Source organism: Felis catus, chromosome C1, assembly GCF_018350175.1.
Source record: "Felis catus isolate Fca126 chromosome C1, F.catus_Fca126_mat1.0, whole genome shotgun sequence".
NCBI classification, from domain to species: Eukaryota; Metazoa; Chordata; class Mammalia; order Carnivora; family Felidae; genus Felis; species Felis catus.
In genome coordinates this window covers 207,532,006-207,559,959 of record NC_058375.1, presented here as the reverse complement: position 1 = coordinate 207,559,959, position 27,954 = coordinate 207,532,006, and the positions used below count along the sequence as shown (strand labels likewise).

Here is a 27,954-nt window from a genome sequence, read left to right as displayed (position 1 = left end):
CTTAAACCGACTGAGCCACCCAGGCACCCCAGTTTATTGATTTATTTTGAGAGAGAGAGAGAGAGGGAGGGAGAGAGGGAGCCTGAGCAGGGGAGGGGCAAAGAGAGAGAGGAGAAAGACTCCCCTGACAGCAGAACTCACGAGCCATGAGATCATGCATGACCTGAGCAGAAATCAAGAGTCGGACGGTCAACCGACTGAGCCACCCAGGCGCCCCGAATGGCTCTTATGTGAATAGACACAGGTTAATACCTGCTGCTGTGCGTTGCTCCCTTGGGGAAGCATAGTTGAAAAACCAGAAATCTGGGCACAGCCACCAGCCAGTGGGAAAGTCCCTTACCCTCCCTGAGATTCTTATCTCTTCAGAGATGCCACATTCCTTCTTCACCACAGATCTTTCTAGTGCTGCTCTGCAGGAACAGGGTTTCAGGCTGCGGCCAGGGGTTAAAAGGCATGGCCCTTCGCAGGCTCCCTTCTCCGGCTCTCCGATGTCTAGCCCCTGGCTGGCCACCGAGTATCAGACGAGGAATCCGACTTAAGGTTGTTGGGGGAACAAGGCAAACAGAGGCTTGGATGGCTCCGAGATCTGCGTGGCGCCTCTTTGGAAGTCGCTTAACTGGGGAGGGAGAGGGATTCTGAAACTTGGAGCGAGGCTGTTCGTCCGGCCAACGCCACTTCCCAAAAGCCTGGAATCTAAGACACCCACGCAGGGTGCAGACAACACGCTCGGCCTCCCACTTGACTCCGGATGCCACTTACGTGTCGCGCCTCCCCTGAACTGGGCACCCCGGATCTCCGTCTTCTTGCCTTTCCTGGCCTCCTCACGTGCTCTCCACGGGCACCCCTGCACTCCCGTTACCCAAAGGCCCGGGGCTCCGCAGCCCCTCTTCCTGGTCTGCTGCCCGGTAAGCTGTCTGCCGCGCGGCCACTGGACGTCTCCCCTCCGAGGTCCCACGGCCACGTCCACCCACCGTGTCTCATCTGCGCACCCCACCCTCACTCCCGACTGCTCTCTCTCTCCGGGGTCCCTTTCGTGGTGACTGGCAGCGGGACTCGTCACCAAGGCTACCCGGGGAGGCTTCCTGGACGCGTCCCGGCAGCTCTCTGCTCACACCCCGCCGACAATTTGCCCATGACTTTGCCTTTCCACGTATCGCTCCCGTCCGTGCCTTCCTCAGAGCACCGCTTCCTTTTTCAAGCCAACTTTTCTGTGGTGGGGTTCCCCGTCATAAAAAAAACCCAAGCCCTTCATGGTGACCTGCGAGGCCTGGCTGCCTTTCCAGTCTCTGGCCACTCCAGCCATCTTCGTCCCCGTCCTCCAGCCACCTTGAACTGCTGGCGGTTTGGCCCATGGTTCACAGGGCCTCCACTCTTCTGCAGGTGCACCTTGCCCCCATTGGCTTCCTCTCCTCGGGACTCCTCCCCCTCCGCCAACCCAGCCTCCTCGCCTGCCTGGCTCCCTCCTTCTCACTCTTCGGGAGTTCAAGGGGTAGCATTTTCTCCTCTCTCTGGAGGCTTCCTTGGCCCTCTCATCTAGCTCCGTGGCTCCTCCTAGGGGTTTCGATGGCATCCCGCAGTGACCTTTACTGCAGCCTTAATGACACCATTTAAGGTGCTTCTCCAGAGGGGGGCAAGGTGATTATCTAGTGCCTGGCTCTCCATATGTGGGATAAATAAACACATTTTACAAGTCAAAGAGAGAAACTTGCTCCGAGTTTTCTCAGAGTGGCAGTGGGAATCTCAGAGTTTCATCGTATCCCGCCATATTCACGCGACTTGCAGCAGGTACAAATCCCGGTGGCCGTCCCCAGGTTCCAGCAAATCCTCATGACTAGCTGAGTTCTTCCACTTCCTTGTGCCACCTGTCACCAGCTCCCCCACTTAGCCAGGAGGAGCTGACCGACTGGCTGCCATCCAGGAGCTGGTGACTGACAGGTAACCTGGGCATCTTTGCTAAGTTTAAGAGAAATGAGGTAGATGGCAGAGGGTCAGCTGTCCGGGTACTGGGAGTCAAAGCTGATGCCTTCCCCTCGTATATTCATCTGTGCCTCCAGCAGAAGCAGCTTGCAAGAAAAAAGAGAACGGTGGCATGGGGTGAGGCCGAGAAGCCGGCCATGATGGCGATGGAAGGCAGTGAGGAGGTGTGGACAAAGTGACTCTGAGGGGCGGTCCTTCAGGTTGTCCGGGGAAAAAATAGTTGCAGAGGCAACCAGTCAGAAAGGAGACTGGTGCCCCCTCCACCCCACCCCACCCCCCCCCGCCATGACCCTATATCTCTTGGCACTTTGGCTGCCATCAGATTAGTGAAATATTTCCAGTCCTGACAGAAATGACAGCCTCAGGAGGAAAAAAGTATGTTTTCGCACTGGATAAAAGACGAAAACAACTTGAAGAAGCAAACCCATTTCTATATAAGGGCTTGAGTACTTGCCTTGTGCAAAACGTTGTGAGTTAGTATCCTGGTCTCAGGGGTATACTTTTTCTCCTTGAATCTTTAGAGGTTTTCTTTTTTTCCCAGAATTGCAAAGGACATTTCAGAAACCGTGTCTGAAGTCTCAAGTGCACGAGTACAGTCAGCTCTGTGAGCGGAAGAAAAGGGAAGGGTGTCTTACTGAGAGATGAGAAAGTTACTGCCTTCCAGGGCGAATGTGCAACGTGAATTAAGGTTGTTTTTTGTTTTGTTTTGTTTTGTTTCGTTTTGTTTTAAAGCTTGACAACTGTAATGCCTTAAAAAAAAAACTAATGATTTTTGGAAAGTTGAAGCAAAGTGAATTTGATTACTCTGGTAATTAAAAAAGAATTCATTTGTTTAAACTGTATATATTTTTCCAGTGCAAAAAAGTATAGGATTTATGAAGCAATAATGAGTGGCAGGTGTGGTTTAGAAAAGAAATCTGAATGGAAATCGTTCCTTTCCACAGATAACAATATTTGACTTTAAAGTTGGTTGTTACACTATTAAAGGAATCCACCCACATAAAGTAAAAGCTAAGTTATGTCTCAAATCATAAAAGTGCTTTTTAATTTAAAAAAGATTGTCACAATGTGTTCCCTTGTAAGCATTAATAAGTAGCTTATTTTAAGAATTATGCTTAGGGGTGCCTGGGTGGCGCAGTCGGTTAAGCGTCCGACTTCAGCCAGGTCACGATCTCGCGGTCCGTGGGTTCGAGCCCCGCGTCGGGCTCTGGGCTGATGGCTCAGAGCCTGGAGCCTGCTTCCGATTCTGTGTCTCCCTCTCTCTCTGACCCACCCCGTTCATGCTCTGTCTCTCTCTGTCTCAAAAATAAATAAACGTTAAAAAAATTAAAAAAAAAAAAAAGAAAAAAAAGAAAAAAAAAAGAATTATGCTTAGATGGGGCACTTGGGTGGCTCAGTCAGTTGAGCGTCTGACTCTTGATTTTGGCTCAGGTCATGATCCCAGGGTTGTGGGATCGAGCCCCGCATTTGGCTCTGTGCTGAGTATGGAGCCTGCTTAAGATTGTCCCTCTCTCCGGGGCACCTGGGACTTTGGCTCAGGTCATGATCTCATGGTTCAGGTCACGATCTCCTGGTTCAGGTCATGATCTCACAGTTTATGAGTTCAAGCCCCCTTTTCTCCCCACCCCCCACCCCAGTCATATATAAACAGTAAAGAGAAAAAAGATTCTCTTCCTCTCTCTCCCTCTGCCCCTCTCCCCTGCTCACACACTCTCTCTCTCTTAAAAAAAATATTTTGGAAAAATGTACTTGTCCACACCTTTTTAGGAGTGCAGCTATCCAAATAGCAAATGATTTTCAAACGGACATTCAGAACACATTACAGTGGGTATTATGTTTAGAGCTTAGATATTCCTTTTTTTAATTTAATTTTTTAAATGTTTATTTTTTGAGAGACAGAGAGAGAAAGACAGACAGACGGACAGAGAATGAGAGGGGGAGGGGCAGAGAGAGAGGGAGACACAGAATCGGAAGCAGGCTCCAGGCTCTGAGCTGTCAGCACAGAGCCCGAGGTGGGGCTTGAACTCATGACCCGGGAGATCAGGACCTGAGCCGAAGTCGGACGCTTAACCGACTCAGCCACCCAGGCGCCCCTAGAGCTCGGATATTCTTATCGAACATTATTCATTTTAAGATTCAACAGCACACCGAGTCCCTAAGATTAATACGTGTCCTCAGCTAGAATGTGCTTTCGTGTCCTTTCCCTATGCTTAGGAAGAAAAGCCAGGCCAGGACTTCCAGGTCCCCGCGAAGCATTTCCTCTTTGCTTCTCAAGAGCACCTCTCGGTTCCTGGGTTCCAATCTTCCCTTCAGCCACTTTTTAGCTGTGAGACCTTAGCTAGGTTGCTTAACTTTTCTGTGTCCCACCTTCATCCGTCATTTGGGGCTAAATAGTCTTTTCTTCGTAGGTGTGCTGGAGACTTAAACCTATTTGTGGAAAGTTTTAGAAGGGCTGATGACTGGTGCCTGCTCGATCCTCAGTAGGAACGAGCAACCACCCTGGTCGATATTGGAAAGCTCTCAGTCTTTCGTGAAGAATCACATGAACGGGGCGGCGGGGAGGGCTTCGTTTTGCAACATCTTTTTAGTACATGCCCTCAGACTCTGCGGTAGAGCAAATCCCTTTTGGTGAACAGTCAATATTATTTAGATAAAATATCCTCTCGTCTCTGCCCTAGGATCCGTTGTCCTGCAACAAAATAAAAAGACAAAGGGGGGGGGGGTGGAAATCCTGGCCAGGGGACAAGTTGCAGAATTGTTTTAAAGCGGTCATTGTATTCAGGTGGCCTGGAGGGACGTAAGGAGGAAATCAGAACCCATTGTGGGCCCATAAACCGTAAACCTAAACCCAGTGTCTTTTCAACTAAACAGATCGCTATCAGCCCGACAGAGCCGACTCCTGTTCCTTTTTTTGCCCGGTCATTTCCTTTCCTGAGTGTCTGTAAGAACCACCCACTTGGGTGTTTCTCAGGATTGTAGGTTTTTAGGGCAAACAGAACCCCTGGGGAGTGCCTGGACGAGCCAGACGCGCAGTGACACTGTGCGCGCGAGTGACGCTGTGGCCGACATCGACCCCCGCTGCGGTCGTGCCCCGATCTGTGTGGATTGCCTCCCGTGTGGCCGCCGGCAGCCAGGGGCTCCCAGGTTGGGAGCTCGGCTCGGAAGGGGGGCGGGGGTGCGGGTTTCCTGGTGGGCTGCAGGCTCTGCGTGAGAACCGCCCGCTGCTCCCTTCGCCGCGGAAGCTTGCCCCGGGCCCCCCTCCCCTTGCTGCCTCTGTCCTCGGTCAGTCCAGAATGGACGAGACACCAGAGCCTCTGGCCATGACCGTCCACCTCCTGGCCAACTCTGGGCACGGCTCGCTTCTGCAGCAAACTCTCGACCGGCTCCTGGACTGCGTGTGCCCAGACGTCCGTCCCTTTCTGGTGTCAGAGCGGGTCCGGCCAGCGAAATACTACGACAGGGGCCACTCCAAGCGCTCCCGGTTCCCGGGGATGTCTGTTTTGCTCTTCCTGCACGAGAGCCTCGGGGAGGAGCGGCTGTTCCGGGTCCTCGACTCCCTCCGGCGCTGGCCCTGGCAGTGCTACCCGGCCCCCAACGCCCCGGGGCGACCGTGTCCCTACGTTCTCGCCAAGCAGGAGTTCTACAGCCTGGACAGCCAGATGCCCGTCTGGGGCGTGAGGCAGGCGCACTGTGGGGCCGAGATCCTGCGAGTGACACTCTACTGCAGTTTTGACAACTACGAGGATGCCATCAGACTCTACGAGCTGATCCTGCAGAAGGACGCCACCTTGCAGAAGAGCAACTTCTGTTTCTTTGTGCTCTATGCCACCGAGAGCTTTGCTCTGCAGCTGTCCCTGAAGCAGCTGCCCCTCGGGATGTCAGTGGACCCCAAAGAGTCTTCAGTGCTGCAGTTTAAGGTCCAAGAGATTGGCCAGTTAGTGCCTCTTCTACCCCATCCGTGCGTCCCCATCAGCCGCACCAGGTGGCAAACACAGGACTATGACGGCAACCAGATTCTGCTTCAGGTATTCCTGTTTTGCCTCTGATCTTTGTAGACGCACATGGCACCGTGTGATTTTATGTCTGAGATGGGCCTTAGCGATGATCCGATGCAGTGGTTCTCAACCTTGGTGGCACGTCACAATCCCCCGGGGAGCTTGGCTTGGAAAACGTCTCCTGCCACAGCAGCACCCCAGGTCAGTGAGACTGGCGTCTCCGGGGGCGCCTTGGACGACTCAGATACGTAGCAAGTGTCAGGGTTGAGCATCAGTGGGCTAATAAAATCCCCTCATCCGACAGATAAGGGAGTTCAAGCTCCGTGAGCTTGTAGCTTATACAAGATTGTCCTTTAAAACTGCGCGCAAATACTTGGCCCACTCTTGGTTCAGAAATAGTGTAAGCTCCTCCCATCCGACCTAAGGAAGCTTAAGCTGTAATTATAGTTGGGGATGTTAAGTTTGCAGTCCTGTGGACGTAATATTTTCCCTGTTGACTTATTTAGTTTTCTTTTTTATTTGAGAAAGAGAGAGAGAGGGTGTGCACGCGTGAGTAGGGGAGGGGCAGAAGGAGAGAGAACCTCAAGCAGGCTCCACATCTAGCATGGAGCCCGACCCGGGGTTCGATTCTACAACCCTGGTGATCATGATCTGAGCTGAAATCAAGAGTCCGATGCTCAACCGACTGAACCCCCCAGGTGCCCCTTGAAAATGCTCCTTGAGAACACTTGACCTCATTTTCAAGCACCTTGTATCACTGTCAAATTCTACCCCAAATCAAGCTAGATGGTTCGAACTCCTTTAAAAAAAAATCTTGATATAAAAGCCTTCTGTAAGCATCTCCTATAAGCCAAGCACCATCCTGATAGCGATCATGTGGCGTCTCTTGTGGGATATTCTCTTCCAGGTGAGCCTGGCACCTAGAAGCTGCCTGGCTTAGTCTGGGTTTCTTCATTAGCACAACAAAGGTAATATCAACATCTTCCTAGAGTGTGGGTTGTTATGCACATGAAATGCCTTAACACTTAACGCCCACAATGCAATTTTAACTATTATTATTGATTATGACCTAGACTAATGTATTACGTTGATTACTTCATTTAATTCTTATTCAAAATTTTTTTTAACGTTTATTTATTATTGAGAGACAGAGAGAGACAGAGCATGAGCAGGGGAGGAGCCGAGAGACAGGAAGACACAGAATGTGAAGCAGACTCCAGGCTCCGAGCTGTCAGCACAGAGCCCAACGTGGGGCTCGAACTCACAAACTGTGAGATCATGACCTGAGCCGAAGTTGGACGCTCAACCGACTGAGCCACCCAGGCACCCCATTCATTTAATTCTTATAACAACCTAGGAAATCACTATTTTTCCCATTTTGCAGATGACAAAACTGAAGGGGAGAGATTCTCAGTGAATTGCCTAAGACATAAGACAACTCATGCAATTCTCCACTCTTATCCAGTGCTCTGTGAGTGTGCATGCTTGTGTAAGTGTGTGCAGGCAGGGCATGATACTCACAGCAAAATGTTCTGTGGCTTCTGTCCTTGAGAAATGGTCAGAAACCCCTTTAAGGCCGATTGGGTACAGTAATAACAGGACAGAAGACAAAAAGTCTTTCCCTTTGATTAATTTTGTTGTCATCAGCTTTGAGCTATTAATAACATGAATCATAGTGATTCTGTGTCAAAAGATTTCTAAATTATTTACTTCTTGTTCACCTAAGGTGGACAGGTACTCTTTCTGTCGGTTGCCTTGTAATTAACCCAGCAATTTCCAAGGCATCTAAAGTTTCTACTTCAGCCCCGGTTAATCTCCGGAATTTATAATCAACCTCACTGTCAAACAAACATTTAATATGTGTGTGCAGCAGGGGGCACATTTTTTAAACTGTTCTTATTTTCAAGATTAACCCAACCAACTCAGATCTAAACCAATTTCTCTAACCAATTCTCTTCTCTAAACCAATTTTTGCATCCAAGGGAATGGGATCATGGGGGTTAGTATACTTCTCAGGCAGAGGCTGATTTTCTGTGAAGTCAGACCCTCCTGGGACTCCCAGGGGAGGGTCAGGGACTCCCAGGGGAGGGTCAGGGACCCCCAGTGAAGATCGTAGGGAAACAAATGCCCGGCGGCCCAGATGACTGATGTTGACCAAAAGAAAGAAAATAATACGTATTCAGTGGAAAACCATAACTACGGATTCACCTCTCCACAAATAACCCTTCCTCAGCGCCGGAATGGATATGAGTGTGGGCGGGTGATGGGCAAAGCTTCCTGAGGAGTGATATCTGGGCCTCCTGAAGCTGGACAGTCCGGAAAGAAGGAGCCAGATGGAGAAGGGAGGAAGGTGTTATAAAGAGGAGAGACTGTGGGTGACAATGTGTGATGTGGCATTTCCTTAGCAGGGCATGTAAAAAAAAAAACACACAAAAAACAAAAAAACAAACAAAAAACTGCCTGAGGTTCTATGTGGCTGGGGTGAAGAGAGTGGGGTCACGGGAAGAAGATGAGAGGTAGGTGGGACCACATCATCAGGAAAATGGTCAGCCACTGGAAGGTAAATGCTATGAGAGCAGGAACCTCTGTCTTCCCAGTACCTAGGACGGCCCGGCGCATGGTAGGCAAATACATTCTCGTGCGGACGAACAAGCGTCTCGCTAAGGAGCTTCTATTTTATCCTTATTGTAATCAGCAGCCACTGATGGAGCCCGTGCGTGGTACTGACTGGTACAATTAGGTATGAGGATCAAAAGAAAGAAAATAGAAATGGAGGTGCTCTGTAAAGTGGACGCTGTAGGAGATTGTGCAGAAGCAATGCAATTCTTGTGTGTGTGTGTGTGTGTGTGTGTGTGTGTGTAAGAAAGCCACCAGCTGTCCTGCCAGAGGCACACAGTGAACAGTTGTTTTCCCAGCTGACCTGCCAATGCAGAATGTCAGAATGCGCATTTTTGCGGAGAGTGACATTAGGGTTCATAGTAGGTGCTCAGTAAATGAATGGATGGGTCAATAAATGATTGACTATGTCCAGGTTGATTCACCCACCAAATACTTTTTTATTTTTTTAAAGTTTATTTATTTTGAGTGAGAGAGAGAGAGAGCAAGAGCACGAGCAGGTGGGGGGCAGGTACAGAGAGAGGGGCACAGAGAATCCTAAGCAAGCTCTGTGCGGTACCGTGCACGGAACCCAATGAGGGACTTAAACCTACGAAGCCGTGAGATCAGAACCTGAGCCTAAGTTAAGAGTCAGACGCTGAATCCACTGAGCCACCCAGGTGCCCCTCATTCACCAAATACTCCTATTGATTGTCTACCCTGCACCAGAACCTGTTTAGGCCCCGCTCTCCATTTGTCTTAGTCCTTTTATTATTTATTTAAAAGAAGTTTTTTAATGTTTCTTTGTTTTTGAGGGAGACAGACTGAGCCTGAGTGGGGGAGGGACAGAGAAAGAGGGAGACACAGCATCTGAACGCCGGCTCAGGGCTCCGAGATGTCAGCACAGAGCCCGGCGTGGGGGTTGAACTCACGGGCCATGAGATCACGACTGAGCCGAAGTCGGAGGCCCAACCAACTGAGCCACCCAGGCGCCCCTGTCTTAGTTCTTAACGGCTGCCAATGTACGGTGGCTTGATTCTTCCCTTCCCCCTTTAGCGGTGCTTTGTCCTTGCATTTTTCCGTGGTTGCCCCGTGGGAGACAAGACAGCCGTCCCTCTTACCCTGTGGTTGGGTCTTCTTTGCCATGACACGTTGCCTTTCCTGGCGGATGGGGAGGCTGGATTCTCCCACAGGAGCCTGCGATATGAGGAGCCTGCCCTGGTAGGGCTGCAGCCCACCCCCTCACCCCCCGCCCCTGCCTCGAGTATAGGGACAGAAAGGGTTGATTTGACCAAGATTGGAGCATGTGTGACTTGGAGGATGACCGAACTGGGCTGTGGTAGGGGGTAGGGGTAGGGCTGGAGAGTTCAGATGAGTTTTGGGGGAAAGATTGTGGCCCGTATAGGTGCAGGGGGATCTACAACAGGCAGCAGAGAGGCGTTTAGTAAGGTTGTTAAAGAAGAAGCAGACACGGTAGGTCCCTGTAAGATTCAGTTTAGATGATGACGGCCGGCACCATCATGGCGGGTAGATTGGATGGGTACCAGAGGGACAGATCCAGAGGTGACTTCGACCGCCCAATCAGGGACTAGCAAAGTTTTACGTAAGGGAAAGCATGATGGAAGCGTGAGGTAGCGTGAGGTTAAACATGAACCGTGTTTAAAAGAGAAGGGAGGTGACGATGGGTCTGGACACCTCGGGGCTTGAGATGCCTGCAGGTCATTCGGGTGATATTCTGGAGTCAGGTGGCCCCTGAGGGCAGGAGCTTGGGGTAGGGACACGAGTGGGGTGGGGGGTGGGGGGGAGATGGCTGAAGCCCTGTGCAGCAGTGGTGGTAATGAGGAAGCGTGTGTAGAATTTGAAGAGAAGGAAGCAGAATCTACGAAGCGTCCACACTCCGGGAGACGGGAGAGAGAAGAAGAACCGGGGAACGAAAGGGAGAAGCAGGCGCAGACCGTGATGTCGTCGAAGCCAGTGTGTACTCGGTGGCGTGAATTTTCTCGGGTGCGCTAGAACGGGCCCCTGAGGTTCTTCCAGCCTCCTCTGCTCATCGGGCCACTGCTCTCTGGTTGTGTTGCCAATAACCCCGGGGAGATCAGCACCAGCTACAGGGCCGTCCCACCTCCACGGGTAGCTGCTGCGACCACCATGGGCATGTCCTTGTCAACGTCTCCACAACACTACTGAAGCCAGGCTCTAATTTCCAACAAGGTCTTTGTGAAAGGTTGAGGCCAAAAGGGGAAAACAACAGAACATTCTTTACAGGAGAGGTAACTTACAAGCACCTCTGGGTGTCACCATTCAGAGCTCCTTGGCCAAGACGTGACCTTGAGGTCCTCTCACACGTCTCCGTGTGTGCTGCACGTGTGTCACCAGGAGGTGCTCCAGGCCAAGCACACAGTGAGAGCAGGAAGGTTCCCTCTTATCTCTTGGGGGCCCACCTTCCAGGCCTTCTTTCTTGACAAGAGTTGACTGCTTCCCAAGACGAATGAAATGGGGAAGTTCACACTCGTCTCCACCACCTGCCCCACCGTGGTGGTGTCTCATTCGTGGACCCAGGCAGGGGGTTTGCTTACATCAGCACATGAACCGAACGTCAGTACAATCTGGGATGCTGAGTCTCAACAACAGATGTGGGTCATTAGCCGTCCTTTCTGGTGGCTTCTCTCAGTTTATTCCGCTGAATGAGCGGGCAATCACGCCTGTGTGAGCTTCGCCCAGTCCCTGGGCTCGCCTCTGGATCCTCTACAAGTAACGCTTGAGTTCTCCAAGAACCAGTTTTTTATTTCATTGATTTTCTCTACTGATTTCCTGTTTTCAAGTGCATTGATTTCTGCTCTAATTCTTATTATCTTCCGCTTACTTCAGATTTTTTTTAAAGGATATTCTCTTCTTGATGATTTTTTAACGTTTATTTATTTTTTGAGAGAGAGAGAGTGCAGGTGGGGGAAGGGCAGAGAGAGAGAGGGACAGAGGATCTGAAGCAGGCTCTGCGTTGACAGCGGACAGCCCGATGTGGGGCTCAAACCCATGAACCGTGAGATCATGACCTGAGTCAAAGTCATATGCTTAACGGACTGACTCACTCAGGCGCCCCTTACTTTGGAGTTAATATGCTTTTCTTTTTCGAGTTTCCTAAGGTGGAAACTTAGATTGTTGATTTGAGGTCTTTCTTCTTTTCTAATATATACATTCAATGCTATATGTGATACACACACACACACACACACACACACACACATAATTAAATACATTGTTGGTATTATCATTAAAATTTTTAAAAAAATTTTTATTTGTTATTGACAGAGAGAGAGAGAAACAGAGAGAGAGGAGACACAGAATCCGAAGCAGGTTCCAGGCTCTGAACTGTCAGTACCCAGCCCGACATGGGGCTTGAACTCACCAATGGGGAGTTCATGACCTGAGCCAGTTAGATGCTTGACCGACTGAGCCACCCAGGCACCCTTGGTATTATTATTTTAAACACACTTTTTTGTTAGATCAACTAAGAATGAGAAAAATAAAAGTTGACCTTCATTTACTCCTTCTTCAATGTTCTTCCTTCCAAGTTTCTGATCTTTATTACTTTGCTTCTCTCCAAAGAGCTTTTAATGTTTCTTGCAAGGCAGGCCTACTGACATACAAATTCCTTCGATCTCTGTTTGTTTGAGAAAGACTTTATTTCTGCTTCACGTTTGTAGGAGAATTTCATAGGGTATAGAATTCTAGCTTGGTGGCTATTTTTTTCTCTTCACACTTTAAATATTTCACTCCATTCTCTTCTTGCTAGCATGGCTTTTGAAAAGTGGGATGTGACCCTTATCTTTTTTCTTTTTTTTCTGACATCTGTTGGGATTTTTTTTCTTTATCTTTGACTTCTGTAGTTTGGAAAACGGTGTGTTTAGGTGTAGCTTTGGGGGGATTTTTGCGGTGGTGTTCTCTGAGCTTCCTGGATTTATGTTCTTGTGTCTGACATTAATTTGGGGGAAATTCTCAGGCACGGTTATTTCAAATATTTCTTCTGTTCCTTTCTCTGTTTCTTGCCTTCTGGTGTTCCTACCATGCAAATGTGACACTTTTTGTAGCTGCCTCACAGTCCTTGGATATTCCGTTCTGGTGTTTTGTCTTTGTTCTCTTTGATTTTTAGCTTTGTCTTGTTTTTTTAAAGTTTGTTTGTTTGTTTGTTTGTTTGTTTGTTTGTTTGTTTTGAGAGAGAGGGGAGAGAGCATGCCTGCAATTAAGAGAGAGGCAGAGAGAGAGAGGGAGAGAAAGAAACCCAGGCAGGCCCCGTGCTGCGGGTGAACTCACGAAACCATGAGATCATGATCTGAACCGAAACCAAGAGTCAGATGCTCAACCACTGGGCCACCCAGGTGCCCCCAATTTTTAGTGTTGAAAGTTTCTTCTGAGGTTCGTTCTAGTTCAGTGATTCTTTGCTCAACCGTGTCCAGTCTACTAGTAAGCCCATCGAAGGTGTTCTTTATTTCTGTTACCGTGTTGGTTTTGTTTTTTGTTTTGTTTTGTTTTGTTTTTTATATCTCTAGTGTTTCTTTCTGGTTCTTTCTTAGGATTTCTGTCTCTGTTTACATGGCTCACCTGTCCTTGCTTGCGGTCTGCGTTATCCATTAGAGCTTCTAGGACATTCATCAACTTTCAAATTCCTGGCCTGATAATCCCAACAGCGCTGCCATGCCTGGCTCTGATGTTTACCATCTTTTCAAATTGTATTTTTTAGGGGCATCGAGGGGGTTCAGTCAGTTAACCATTTGAATCTTGATTTCAGCTCAGGTCATAAGCTCATGGTAGTGGGCTGGAGCCTTGAGGTATGGAGCCTGCTTAAGATTCTCTTTCTCCCTCTCCCACTGCCCCTCTCCTACTCACTCTTTCTCTCTCCTTCCCTCTCCCTCTCTCTCTCTCTCAAAAAAAAGAAAAAAGAAGAAGAAGAAGAAGAAGAAGAAGAAGAAGAAGAAGAAGAAAAAAAAAGAAAAAATGGTTTCTTTTCTCCTTCCCCTTCCAGAAGCACAAGGAGAGGTTTCTCCCATATTTATTGTGAGAGTCTGGTCAGGCTCCTGGAGGCAAATCTCACAAGCTTGTGGGGCCCCTCTGACTGGGTCCCCCTGGAGTTTTTAACTCTCAGAGTTGTCCACACGAAGCCTTCTGCCATTCCTTAGTCAGAGTTCAGGTTTTCCTCATCTGGCCCTGCTTCCTGCTGGCGTTTCCCCTTAGGAGTCTCTGCTCCGAGAAGCCATGATTCCCTGCATTTATCTGCCTCTCCGGTCCTGGGGCTGCTATTTGTCCTTTATCCTCACTTCTTGTACAAATGCTGGGAGAGTTTCGCCATAAGGCCACGAGCACCATGCACATTGACCACTCCTGCCTCGAAAGCCTGTCCTCTGTGGGTTTCCATAACCCAGCTCTTTAAGTTTGTCTTCTCTTTCCATCTTTTTTTCAAGGACTCTCCCTTTCTTCCTGTGCCTAAATCAGGTTCTCTCAGCCTTGGCGGTATTGACATTTTGGACTAGATGATTCTTGGTCGTGGAAGACTGTCCTGTGCCTTGCTGATGTGAGCAGCACCGTTGGCTCTGTCACTAGAGGCTAGTAGTACCGACCCCTGCACCCCAGTTGCGACAACCAAAACGTCTCCAGACCTTGTCAAATGCCTCTGGGGGTGAAGGTTCCCCCAGCTGAGAACCACTGTCCTTGGCCAAAGGTTTCCTTAAGGTTAAGAAATAGAGACCATCCTGTGGACTTAGCCTCATCTTTGTTGACCTTACTGCTGTGTGAGAATCTCTGGCTCTCGACCTTTAGCTTATTTCCGGCTCCCTGGAAGACCACGGGACCATCATGTCTCATTCGCACCTCGCATTCAGTCCGAGCGAAACCTAAGACACCATCGACAGCCTCCCCCAACCTCTCCAGCTCTGGTCACCCTCTCCCCATTTGCAGTGGTTTTGAAACATTGTCATTTTTAAAGCCTCTTTTCCCAGAAGCCCCTCATTCAGTCACACCTAGTGAATGTAGGTGAATAGAAAACTGGTAGTTTTCCACTGGGGTCATTCTTTTTCCCCCTTCCTTCTTTAAGCCCGCGTAGCTTTAAAGGTGCGTTATAACTATTATGACATTGTAACTCTTCACTCCGGCTCCAGGCATCCTATTTTACCCAGCACACCACAGTTGACACATTTTTAAATGGCGGCTAACTTTATGGCTAGCCCAACTTTCTTTCCAGAAGTCTAGGCTCACCCCTGCACCCAGATATGTTTTTTATTGTCCTAAAATACACAGAACACAACATTTATTCACCTGAGCCCTTTTAAAGTGTCGGGTTCAGTGCCATTAAGTACATTTACAATGTTACACTACCATCACCACAGTCTGTTTCTAGAACTTTCTCATCACCCCACATAGAAACTCTGTACCTATTAAGCTATAACTCCCTCTTCCGTCCTCCCCTAGTCCCTGGTAACCTTGGTTCTTTCTGTCTCTATAAACTTGCCTATTCTAGGCACCTCACCTATGTGATGTGACACATAGCATGTAATACTTGTCCTTACGTATGGCTTAGTTCACTCAGTATAATGTTTTCTAGGTTTATCCATGTAACAGGTGTCAGAATTTCATTCCTTTTTGAGTTGAAAAATTTCCATTTTATGGATATCTGGCATCTCTGCATTGCCTAAGCTGTTTCTTGTCCAGAGATGTCTTTCTCTGCCTCTTCACTTCTCCACCCTTCAAGGCTCTGCTCGAATGGCAATTTGCCTCCAAAACCTGCCGTGAAGCTCCAAAGCACAGTAGCTTCCATTTGGTGCACGTTTTACATGGAAATTTTTGTAACCCACAACTGATTACGTATTTTCTTATTCTTGTACCATATAATTTGGAAGTCTATGACGCTCCGCTTCCTTTTCAGTATTTTGTTGTAAATGTCTATTTCCAGTAGACTAGTGGGTAGACAGCTGCTTCTGCACCACCGGTTGATTGACTGCTTGTTTTCAGGAAATAAGCCTGCCTCTTCGGAAAAGGTGTGTGTTCCAGAAGCTAGTTTGGTGTAAGCAAGCACGTGGTTCTTTTCACTTGGTCAACATTTGGCTAAGTCCGTCGTTGTGTTCTGTCTTAGCCGTTCAAAAAATCAAAGAACGTGGTCTGTCATGGAGAAAGTAATTCATTTTCTTCGGTAGCATTTCTCGAGGGTCCTTTCCCATTTCCGAATCTCTCCGCTCTGCGCGCTTCCACTCTACTCCTCCCTCTTTGTCACTCTCTCCGTTTCTTATTCATTCTCCATCCCTACCCCAAATGTGCCCCACACAAGCACACAACACACACACACACACTGCCTTCCTTACCCTTCTGCTCACTCAATACTTGGGTTTATGCTGTCCTGAAGGAACACTTCGAGGCATTGCTCATGTTTTCACTCTTACAGAAAAGCAGTTAACATCAGTGGTTGTGATTAATCAGTTGAAGTAAGTGCCTTTCTTTTTTCTTTTTGTAAAAAAATTTATTTATTTTTGAGGGGTGAGGGGTGTGTTGGGGAGGGGCAGAGAGAGAGGCAGACAGAAGATCTGCTCTCTGAGAGCAGAGAGCCTGACACGGGGCTTGAACTCACAAACTGTGAGATCATGACCTGAGCTGAAGTCAGAGGCTTAACTGACTGAGCCCCCCAGACGGCCCCCACTTTTTTTTTTTTGGTAAGTACCTTTACTTTAAAGAACAATTAGGGGCGCCTGGGTGGCGCAGTCGGTTAAGCGTCCGACTTCAGCCAGGTCACGATCTCGCGGTCCGTGAGTTCGAGCCCCGCGTCAGGCTCTGGGCTGATGGCTCAGAGCTTGGAGCCTGTTTCCGATTCTGTGTCTCCCTCTCTCTGCCCCTCCCCCGTTCATGCTCTGTCTCTCTTTGTCCCCCCCAAAAAATAAATAAAACCTTGAAAAAAAAATAAAGAACAATTAATCAGAAGACAGTGGTTTCACCTCTTAAGTAAGCAAGTTTGGCATTGTTCGGGGGTTCTTATTATCTGCGTCATTTGTTTCCATTTAATTTTTTTTTCAGTGTAGGAGAAATTCTCTTATCTCTTGCAATCACGTTTAGTAAGAGACAATCTTATTTTCCCTTCATGGGATGAATCTGTTCTTTAACAGCTTAATCATTTTTTAATGATGCATATTCTCTTGTTTCTCAGGTATTTAGAATCAAATGAGTGACACACGATAGTCCTATTCATCAAGATAACTGCCAGGGTTCCCCGTAACTTGAAAAAGCTAGTTCTCAATTCGTAACATTTTACAAATATTTCTTGGAAAGATGAGCTCTAAATGATCAGAATTCCTACAAATGCATTTCAATTTGTGTTCTGGCAAGAGGAGCCTTCTTCTCCCCCAAGGGATTTCTCTCAATCACTCAGCATTATGTTTCTCCTGGAAATTCTTCACCGTAACTGCACATGTCTGCATTTCTACATTAATAATATTGCACTCAATTGTGGTCTGTGGTCTAAGGATCTCAGACCTCACTTTGAGAATGAGAAGTTGACATTTCCTTCTCCTAAAATGCAGAAATGGCCAACCATACGATGAAAGTCATTTTGACTTTTCTTTAAAAGGCTTGAGATCTACCTAATGTCAAATAATTAGGGGCCCAATAGGATTTTACATCTCCATACCTTTATACATGTAAAAATGTACATTTTGTTAGGTGCTAAGCTTTACGTATGTATCCAAAAGACATCTAGTTGATTACTTACCATGTGCTAGGCACTATGTGAGGGACTAGAGATACAATAATGAAGAAGATGAATATACCCCTTGCTCAAGATGGCAAGTTCAGAGAAAGACACAGAGATGTCAGTGGACAAGTGCATAACACGGTGATAACTACTATGATATGGAATTACAGGCTGCGAGGAGATCTAGTAATAATGCTAATTACTATGATACTAACCAACTCATATTTAGCAGAGCTATGTCCCAGCCACTGTTATCATTTAATCCTTTCAACAACTCTATGATGCTGGTACTCAGGATTATTTCCTTTCATAGGTGAAGAAACTGAGGCATAGGAAGATTAGGTAACTTCTCTAAAGTCCAACAACTAAGTGGCAGAGCCAATATTTAGGGGACCTAACCCAGAGTCAGGGACATTAAGAAAGCTTCCAAGAGGAAGTGATGCGGAAGCCGGGGCTGATCATGGGTTTTTAGGGAGAGGGGTTAGAAGAGACATATCCCAGACCGAGGAAATAATATACACAAACACTGGCACTGGGAAAGAGCAAATCACGTCCAAAGAAGCTCGATTTTGGCAAGTGGAGGCTGGAAGGGAGGAAGTGGTGAATGACCAGGCTGGAGGAAGAGGGGGCAGACTGTGGAGGGTGTGATCGGTCATATTAAAGGACTTAGATTCTTATCTCAAGAAGAATAGGGAGCCATCTGAAGTAGGAGGGTAATATGATGAAAGCTGTTTCTGAAGCTTCTCTTGTAGAGGAGTACAGGAGGGATCGGAGGGACGTGAGGGCATCGACGGGGGCCTCATCCCATAGCTGTGGCAGTAATTCAGATGAGAGATGGCAAGAGCCTGCCGTAGGGTTAAGGGCATTGGACACGGAGAGCCAGGAAGATCGGAGAGATCTTTGGGCGACAGAGTATGACACGGGGACGAAGAAGGGGAAATGATGCTCTTGCTTTGCTAACATGGGGCTAACGCGTTTGAAGAAAGGGAAAAGACAAAACAGAATGGAATTAGCATGAGTCGGGAAATGAGTTCAATTTTGAACATGTTGAGTTTGAGGAGCTGGTGCCTGGAAGGCAGTTGGATAGACAAATGGGAGGCTTATAAGACAGATCTGAGCTGTAGTTACGCTTTGGGGAGCCTTCATCATTTACACGGTAATTGAAGCTTTAAAAAAAAAAAAAAAAGACTTCAAATGTAAAGGAGAAAGGTCAGCCTTGTAAAATTCAACCGGAGCTCAAGTAACAATGAATGACAGGGAAACTGATTGAGGATGATCTCTGGCAAGGGCAATTTCAGTGGATTGGTAGCGGGGAGAGTCAGTGCCATGGGTGGAGGAAATCAGGGGAGGTTAGTAGGATAAATGAGTGTGGATACATTTAATAGAGAGGCTTGACTGTGAAGGAGAGGAGAGAGAGCCGGAGGGCAAGAGGGTAAAGGAATGTGTTTATTCAAGATAGACCTGAGCAGGTTTAATTGTTGTGGAAAAAGAGAGGGCAGAGCATGGGGTAGAGAGAAGGAGGGGACAAACAAGATAGCCAAGTGGGAGGAAATGAATCATCCATAAGTTGGTGGTGGCCAGGAAGGCAGGAGGCATTGGAATTCACGGAGCGGAGACCGGTCCCGTTTCTTGCGGGGAGGATGATGATGTTGCAGGTACATTGGATGGCAGGCAGCCGAGAGGTGCTAGCTGCTGATGGCTTTTGTTTTCTCCCTAATCTAGAGATCCTTCTGCCTGGGGAGGGGGTGTGGTGGCCCCACTGACGGTTTGAGGACAGCTCGGAAGGTCTGAAGCAGCTGACAGTTGGCTAAGGAAACAGGACCTACGGGGAGCCTGGGCCCAGTTGGAAAGCGCACCTTCATGGTGATGTCACGCTGAACAGTCGTGTGCTTTTCGGCAGCCTGCAGCTCAAGGCCCAAGTTCAGAGCCTGTGGGCACGCAGATGGAACCCGGGGTTGGGAGGTCTCGAGGGAGGCTTTGGCAGAACGAAAGGGAGTGGTGGAGAGGAGTGGGAGGTTTGGGCGGGGAAGTGGTTGAAGCCATGAGGGTCTTTGGACTCCAGTTGACATGGAAGGAGGTGTTGATGGGAAAGAGCTGATGCAACAGGAGAGCTGAGTGTTGGAACAGGAAAGACTGCTCAGCGTCCCTGGGAGGTAGAACATTGGAGGGGGGCGAGGCCCAGGGGAGGGGCCATGGGCTGAGCAGAGCTGAGAGGAGGGGCGACTACAGACCCTGCCCTGAGAGGCACTTCCTGGTTGCTCTGAGGCTTCTCGTTCTCTTCAGGATTGGTAGAAAATTCAATAGGACCTCAGAAACCAACCAGTGGATTTCATCATCCAGACTGGATAGTCTCATACCAACCCTGAATGATCTCTGAGTATGGGAATCCCTATGCCAGTTTCCATTTCCGGAAGAAAAAGACTTCACTGGGTCACGTAAAAAGGTAGATTATAAGGTCAAACGATTCTCCAGGAGGCTAGGCTGGCGGCTCAGCCCTCTGAAGGGACTTGGGGAGTTTGTTCTCCCAGGAGAGGAGACCCCAGCTTGCATCCGGGAGTCTGTTTCCCTCTGATTTGGAAAGAATCAACGAGTAGTGTTCTCGGAGAGGGAGAATTTGGGGCCGCTTGAGGTTGGAGTTGGGGAGAAGCCTTTCCTTTTTATTTTATACACTTGTTCAATGGGCTTTACAGTGAGCCATCACTGCCTTTACCACGTTTTTCTTATGAGAAGTTATTAGATGAATATAATTTTTTAACGTTTATTTATTTTTGAGAGACAGCCAGAGTGTAAGTAAGCTGGGGAGGGGGGGACAGAGGGAGAGACAGAAGCCCAAGTAGGCTCCAGGCTCTGAGCTGTCAGCACAGAGCTGGATGTGGGGCTTGAACCCATGAGCTGCAAGATCATGACCTGAGCCGAAGTTGGACGCTCAACCAACTGAGCCAATTTCCGGCAGGCGCCCCGGAAATTATTAGATGGATATTATTAGAAGGTAACACTGGGTGAAAGGAAAAAGGAAAAGGGACAGAAAGCCAGGAAGGGCAGGGGAGGCAGGAGGAATTAGAGAGAGGCAAAGGCAAATCCCACTCCAGAAATGTGGAGTGGGAGGTCAGCCTGACACGCTGAGACTCACGGTGACCACGTGATAGCATGCTGCGGGACCCCCACCTTTTCTGGGTCTGTGGCTGTACTTCCCAACTTTTGTTGCGCCATTAGAATCACCCCCCGGGCGGGGGGAGATTTAAAATCTCCTCAGGCCCAGGTGGCTCCCAGCCCAATGACATTAAAACGTCTGCAGGTGGGAGCCTGGTGTCAGTGTTTTAAAGATCCCCAGGGGACCCCAGTGTGCAGCCAAGTTTGGGGACAGAAGTTTCTCCTCTGGGTTCACACACAGGGACACATCCCGGCATGCAGTGGCTGTCCCTTTGACAGTGTCCCCGCTAGAGGGGGCTGGGATGTTGGTGGAGGCTCCCCCCTGCGTGAACGGGGGTGGTGGGCTGGATGGGGGAGGGGAGAGGGGGAGGAGGAGGGGGGGAAGAGAGGGAGAGTGGGGGGTAGGGGAGGGGGAGGGGGCGCGGCTCAGGGGAAGCACACCTGTGGGGGAGATTTCAGGGTAAGTGGCTTGGTCCAGACTGCAGAATACCGGTTTTCAAAGTGTGTTCCGGGGAGCCTTAGGGACCTGGTGAGTGGGGTCAGCACCCCAGCGGGCGGGGGTGGGGGAGCAAAGGGAGGCCCAGCAGCCTTCAATCAGGGCCGCTCTGCAGACAGCACCTCATATCTAGTGATTCCAGAAAAGTTTCTGCTTGAAAAAAGTGTTGGGAGGTGGGGGGGGGGGAGAGTTGGGGAGCGGGAAGTCGTTTTTTTTTTCTATAGGTGATCAGCCAACCACGGGCCCCCGGGAGCTAAGAATAGTTTTTCCACTTTTAAATGGTTGGGGGGGGGGAGCGTCATGACACATGAAAATTGCACAAGATTGAAACACAGCCACACCCATTTATCTCTTTGTCTGAGGCTGCTTTGCAGCAGAGTCGAGTAATTGCAATGAAGACCTTGGGTCCACGGGGCCTCAGATACATTATACGGCTCTTTACAGAGAATATTTGCCAAAGGAGTTGATGGAAACAACTTTCTCGCTTTTTGCAGTTTGATCACGGTCACTCTACCGTTTCTATCAGAGAGAAAATTGGGGGCTGGGCCTACGTGTGTATGGCATAAGTACGCAACTACCCGACGCACCTGCGTGGTGATTTGGTCGTTTCTAGACCTGCTTTCTTACTGTTCTGATTTCTTCCTTCTTGCCTGGGGAGATAAATATGGACCAGTCTTTTTTATTTTCTTTTAACAAACCTAAAAACATTTTTTTTTTTTTTAGATCAGTGTTAAGTTCACGGCAAACTGGAGAATCCCATATGCTCCCCTGCCCCTCGCAGGTACCGCCTCCCCCTCTGTCAGCATCCCGCCATCCCACAATCAATGAACCTGCATAGACACATCATTATCACCGAAAGTCCACGGTTTATATTAGGTTTCACTCCTGGTATTGCACGAACTGTTTTGACAAAGGTATAATGACGTGTGCCCCCCCCCCCACACGGTATTGTACAGAGTACTTTCACTGCCTTAAAAATCCTCTGAGCTCTGCCTGTTCATCCCTCTCTCCCCTCTAACCCCTGGCAACCACTAACTTTTTTTTTTTTTTAATGTTTATTCATTGTTTTGAGAGACAGAGAGAGACAGAGTGTGAGCAGGAGAGGGGCAGGGAGAGAGAGAGGGAGACACAGAATCCTAAGCAGGCTCCAGGCTCCGATCTGTCATCACAGAGCCCAACGCAGGATTCAAACTCATTAACTGCAAGATCGTGACCTGAGCCGAAGTCGGCCACTTAACCGACTGAGGCGTGCAGGTGCCCCCACTTTTTTTTTTTCCTTTTTATGGTCTCCATAGCTTTGCCTTTTCCAGAATGTCATATAGTCACAATCATACAGTATGTAGACTTTTCAGATGGGCTTCTTTCACTTAAAAAATGTATTTATGGTTGTGACATTCTTTTCCATATTTGATTAAGGGCAGGGCCAGGCAGGGGTAGGCCCTAGATACCAATTTCTAAGGGCTACTGACAAGAGAGAGAACATTATCTTTTCCAGAAATCTTCTTGGCCAGAGTGCAATGTAAAGAGTAGGGGATGAGGCTCCCAAGAGTCCAAGGATGGGAGATGGGCCAGTGAACTCCATTCTGCAGAAGGAGACAGCAGTAAACCCTAGGCTGGGAGCTCTGCTGAGTAGGGCCTGTACGTTTGGAACCAGAATGGAATTGCTAGGGATTAAGAGAACACAGCTCCCTCCTTTCTTTGTTTCCCACATGACACTAGGTCTGTGCTATAAACAAATGGCACCCCCCCCCAATTTAAAGAATATTGGCTTAAAAGGTGTCGAATTATTAGTCTGGCTGGAGTGCCCACATGTCTTGCAATAGCTCAAGATAGATATCATTGGCCTGATCTAAAAGAACTTACCAACTTTGGAGGACTGAATTCTTATTCCAGGCTTTATCTTGACTATGGCCACGTGTTTGGGTGGCTTTTTATTGTGATTTTGATTGCACAGTTGGTGATACATTGTTTGCATCAGCAAGTGAGGCCGCCAGATGACATCTTCGAACATCTTCGTGTCATTTGAACAACATGATCTACAAGAGCCGTGTTGTTGTCAAGCGGTCATTTGATTCTCAGATTCGTAGCCTTGTCATACGTTGGTTTAGGGAGTCTGAGAGAAAGATGTGTGGAGCTGAATACTGATAGAGCTCATAATTAGATTGGACTTATGACTTCAATTCAACTGGCTCTGTTGCAAGTCCGCTGTGGGCACAGCATGGCGGAGGATGAATGGGACATCGTCTGCTCTCGGCACTTAGTTAATGGAAAACGTCTGTTGAATTTGTTTCTTTTTCCCTTGTCCCTTAGGTCCAACTGAATCCAGGACTTGGTGTGCGGAATGGCGAGCTTTCCTTTCTGAACGGCACCTCGGGAGCCAACACGCTTCCCCAGGGCTCCAGGCTGATCCCTGTCTCCACAAGGAGGACCCTAGAGCCCAGAGGCCGAAGAAGCCGGGCCAGGAGGCTCAAGGTGGGCTCTCCGGAGTGCCCAGCGCCCGGCGGATGCCCAGCGTCAGACAGCTATAGTGGTACTTTGTGGAAAAACCCTGGTTGCCCATCCCAGGACCGCAGCGCAGCCACGGGTGCCCGGATGCATCTGCCTTCTCCCCACCTCCAGCCTGGGGCCACAGCAAAGGTCCTCAGCGCGGAAAACAGCTTTGAGAAGCTGGAGGCAGAAACTAATGTTGACACAGGGCGCACCACGGTCAACTGTGAACCCAGGCAATCTGTTCTGAGCAAATTTCCAAGGGATCTCCGGGCCAGCCAGCCACCATCCTGCTTGCCAGACTCATCCTTAGGGGCAACTGCCTCCAAGAACAATGAAATCTCTAAGGAAAGGATCCATGGTTTGTCCCTTGCTGGCCAGAGGGATCTCGGTGCAAGGAAGACGATGTCAAAATGTCTCCTTCACCTGCCAGTCCAGGGTGAAGAAAAGGAAGAAGAAGAATTCTTTATATAGCACCAAACAAGTGGGGTTTCCTAAAACACGAGATCAGATACAGTGTTCTAGGAATGGAGCCCTCTGACCTGGAATCGGGCCTGTTTCTTGTTCACGTGAGGGGCCCCGAAGGCTAGCCATGCACAGATCAGTATAGCGCTTATTTCAACTGTTCCCAGTCTCATGGCGCTGTGAACGGTTATTTGCGATCATGGTCAGGAGGGAACACAGCCAACGTGCAGGGGAAAAAAGCCCTTGGAGACACAGCTAACCCAGCTGGGTGTGTTGAGTTCAGCACCTATCAGAAATAATTGCATTGTATGCAAATGAGTCAGCTGTGTTATGCAATGCTGATGAGCGTCTGCACTTTGGTTTTAATTTTCACTTGGGTTGCATAGTTCATCCCCCTGGACGACACGGACTATTTATTCTTTAGTGTTTTTTAATTTTATGTGGCCTCCTTTGGTATCTATGCTCTGTATACTACATAGCCGCTCGTGATTTTGCCTTTAAAGTTGTTTGCATCTAGAATGAGTTACCATGCAAGGGTTCTGAAAATTAGAAACAATTTAGTTTTTTCCTGTTTAATGAGCAGAAACACAGGAAGCCAAGAAATCCGGTGAAAAATGAAAGCTAGGCTCTGGGATTTCCCAGCCCCTCCATTTCTCATTTGTTTCTGGGCTACTCCAAAGGGGCCAAGTGGTTCATGTTTCTAACCAGAGAGGAACATGACATGATCGGATGATTCCAGATCTCTACTTAACGCGGCAGGAAGATTGGATTGGATGGGTCGTTAGAGCAGGACTTACGTTCTTCTGGCCATGTTCAAATTCCTAAATTTCTTTGCAATACTCATTCATTCATTTATACATTCATTCACTCATTCAGCACGTATTTATGGAGCACCCATGTTTGAATAAGACAGACATTGACATATGGTCCACATACATTCTGGGGCCATCCAACCACCAAAAGTTTATGGTCCCACCAGTACAGATTCGTTCTATCAACACTTGAGAATATGTTGAAGTGTTAATTCCTCCGGAACCCTTTTCCACAACTGATGTTCACACTTGCTGCACAAGGCTTGTAGTAACCATTCGCCACCTGCAGGCGGAGACCGGCGCATATTATGAGTTGCAATTACAACCATAATGGACAAATTCTCGGTTGCTCATAGACTGTATTTTTTTGGTGGGTCTATAATAAAGGTTTTTAAAACATCTGAGGTCTGTGTGTTGTAGTCAATTTATGACGTTATCGGACTCCATGAACCTTATTCTCCAAATCCATGCTGATTGGCCCGATCTTCGTGACAACCCGACACTTAGTATACCCACGTGGAGAGAAGATGTGTTCGGGCTCAAGCACGAGTCTCAGGGAAGAGACACCTGGCTGAGTCTGGGTGCTCTGCTGACCTTGAAGAGTAGAAATGAAGACGAGTCGCAAATAGACAAAGACAAGACTTCGAGGTTGATTTTCTTTTTCTAAGCGCGTGACGTCAATATATTCTCATTCTCATTTTCCTTCCCTCCCCCAGACTAAAGTTAGATTTTAGGAAATGGGATGAAGAACTTAATTTCGCTATGATTTTCTATAATAAGAGTTTAAAGTAATGAAAGTCTCATTTAAATTGAGCTCTTGAGCTGCCTTGGAAAGCGCGGCAGGCGGGCAATTCTGAAATTTCCTTACTGCTTCTTTTGAGGTTACCTGAATTCTTTAACATAATACATGGGCAAGAATATAAGTACATGGAAATCAGGAAGAATACTGATAAACGTGAAGGAGTACCTTACAAAATTGATTTGTAAAATAACACTTTTTTTTTTTAATTTTTTTTCAACATTTATTTATTTTTGGGACAGAGAGAGACAGAGCATGAACAGGGGAGGGGCAGAGAGAGAGAGGGAGACACAGAATTGGAAACAGGCTCCAGGCTCTGAGCCATCAGCCCAGAGCCCGACGCGGGGCTCGAAACCACGGACTGCGAGATCGTGACCTGGCTGAAGTCGGACGCTCAACCCACTGCGCCACCCAGGCGCCCCAAATAACACACTCTTAAAGTGACACTGACTAGATCCTTCTCAACACAGGAATCCCATTTATAACGCGATGGGACGGATATTCCAGTGCACCAGGGTGCCAAAGTCCCCGCTTTGGGCCCCAGCTTTTAAATGTACTATTTATGGGGCCTTGAACGGTCAGCCTCTTTGATCCTCCGTTGCCTTACCTACTGTAACCGAAAGTTAAGAGAATCAAGATTATGCACCTGAAGGTATTTGGATATTGTTAAGCACAATAAATACTTAGAATAGTAGTGTTATTACAAATGGTCCTTCAGACCCATGTTTTTTTAAAATGTCATGACAATGAAAGTTTTTTCCTTTTTTTTTTGAAACAACTTTTAGTAAAATCAATGATTCAGTTAAAAAAAAAATCAAACCCAGGGGCACCTGGGTGGCTCAGTCTGTTAAGCGTCCAACTCTTGATTTCGGCTCAAATCGTGATCTCATGGTTCCTGGGTTTGAGCCGTGAATCCGCTGACAGTGTGGAGCCTGCTTGGGATTCTCTCTCTCTCTCTCTCTCTCTCTCTCTCTCTCTCTCCCCATCCTTCTCTGCCCCTCCCCTGCTTGTGGTGCCCGATCTCTCTCTCTCTCCAAAATAAATAAATAAATGCTAAAAGCAAAAAACAAAAATCCCCAGCTCTCTAAGATTTTTGCTATATGTGCCATTTGTTGACATTCATGTTTCTAGGAGGGAAATTATGGATGGGAAGAAATCAAATACATCTTAATGTTCAAAAGAGATTGTATGTAACATCGATAAAGTGGCAACTAGTTTAATTGAATTTATCACATTAACCAGACTCTTTACTTGCTTATGCTGTATTTTTTTTAACGTTTATTTATTTTTGAGACAGAGAGAGACAGAGCATGAACGGGGGAGGGGCAGAGAGAGAGGGAGACACAGAATCGGAAGCAGGCTCCAGGCTCTGAGCCATCAGCCCAGAGCCCGACGCGGGGCTGGAACTCACGGACCGCGAGATCGTGACCTGAGCCGAAGTCGGACGCTTAACCGACTGCTCCACCCAGGCGCCCCATGTATTTTTTTTAACGTAAAATGTATCACTTTTATTTTAATTCATTTTATTTATTTATTTTTTAACGTTTATTTTTGAGAGAGAGAGTGTGGGGGAGGGGCAGAGAGAGAGGCGGGGAGAGAGGATCTGAAGTGGGCTCTGAGCTGAGAGTGGAGAGCCCAACACAGGGCTCAAACTCAGGAGCCAGGAGATCACGACCTGAGCCGAAGTTGGACGCTTAACTGACGGAGCCACCCAGGGGCCCCCTTCCCCTTTTTAAATCAGAGGGACTCTTGAGAATCCAATTACTTTATATTTCTTTATAGGCACATTAAAGATCAGTCGCATTGCACTTCTTTAGCTATTTTTAACCTCATCAATAGCATATCATACTTTTTTGCAACTGTTCTTTGGACGTCGCTAAACATTACTAGAAATGGTAGCCTTTGGAAGCTTTCGAAAGAGTTTGCTCATTAAAGGAAGTAGAGCAGGGGATTTGGGGGTGGAGAAGGGGAAGGGTGGGACACCCCTCGATTTCCAAAGGGAGGTGGGCAGGAGCCTCGGCTCCTTCCTTCCGGAGAAAGTCAGGAAAAGGGGAAGGGAAGCCAAAGAGAAAAGAAGGGAGCCCATTTTCTGTGCATTGGAAACTCTTAAATTTCATCTCCATGTCATAAAATCTATTCAGAAAGTCCTGAGATACCTAATACTGTCTGCCTTTCTTGAATCTTTTCTAAGCCCTCATGCTTGGGCTTTCTCTCCCTTTTCCTTTCCTTTCCTTCTTTTCTCTTCCCTCCTTCTTGTCCCCCCTCCTTTCCACTCACCCCCTATGCATGGATTTGATACTCTCTTCATTCTGTTTTAACAGACTCTGTCTTGGGGGGCGCCCGGGTGGCTCAGTTGGATAAGCATCTGACTTCGGTTCAGGTCATGATCTCACGGTTGGTGGGTTCGAGCCCCACGTGGGTTTCTGTGCCCCTTTTGGAGCTCTGTGCTGACAGCTAGG

General features: G+C 48.0%; 1 protein-coding gene and 1 long non-coding RNA gene across 2 annotated transcripts; both read left to right on the top strand.

Moving 5' to 3' along the window:
- The first annotated feature begins 129 nt into the window (after positions 1–129).
- Positions 130–3,052, top strand: LOC123379294. The gene is made up of 3 exons (XR_006583575.1): positions 130–2,141; positions 2,519–2,665; positions 2,922–3,052. It is a non-coding gene; the product is annotated as an uncharacterized LOC123379294 (long non-coding RNA).
- Positions 3,053–4,154: 1,102 nt separating this feature from the next.
- On the top strand, positions 4,155–25,100 carry FAM124B (family with sequence similarity 124 member B). Its single transcript, XM_003991214.6, has 2 exons — positions 4,155–6,002; positions 23,243–25,100. The coding sequence occupies exons 1-2, from the start codon at positions 5,271–5,273 to the stop codon at positions 23,891–23,893; spliced, it is 1,383 nt and encodes a 460-aa protein (XP_003991263.2). The 5' UTR covers positions 4,155–5,270; the 3' UTR covers positions 23,894–25,100.
- The last annotated feature ends 2,854 nt before the right edge of the window (positions 25,101–27,954 follow it).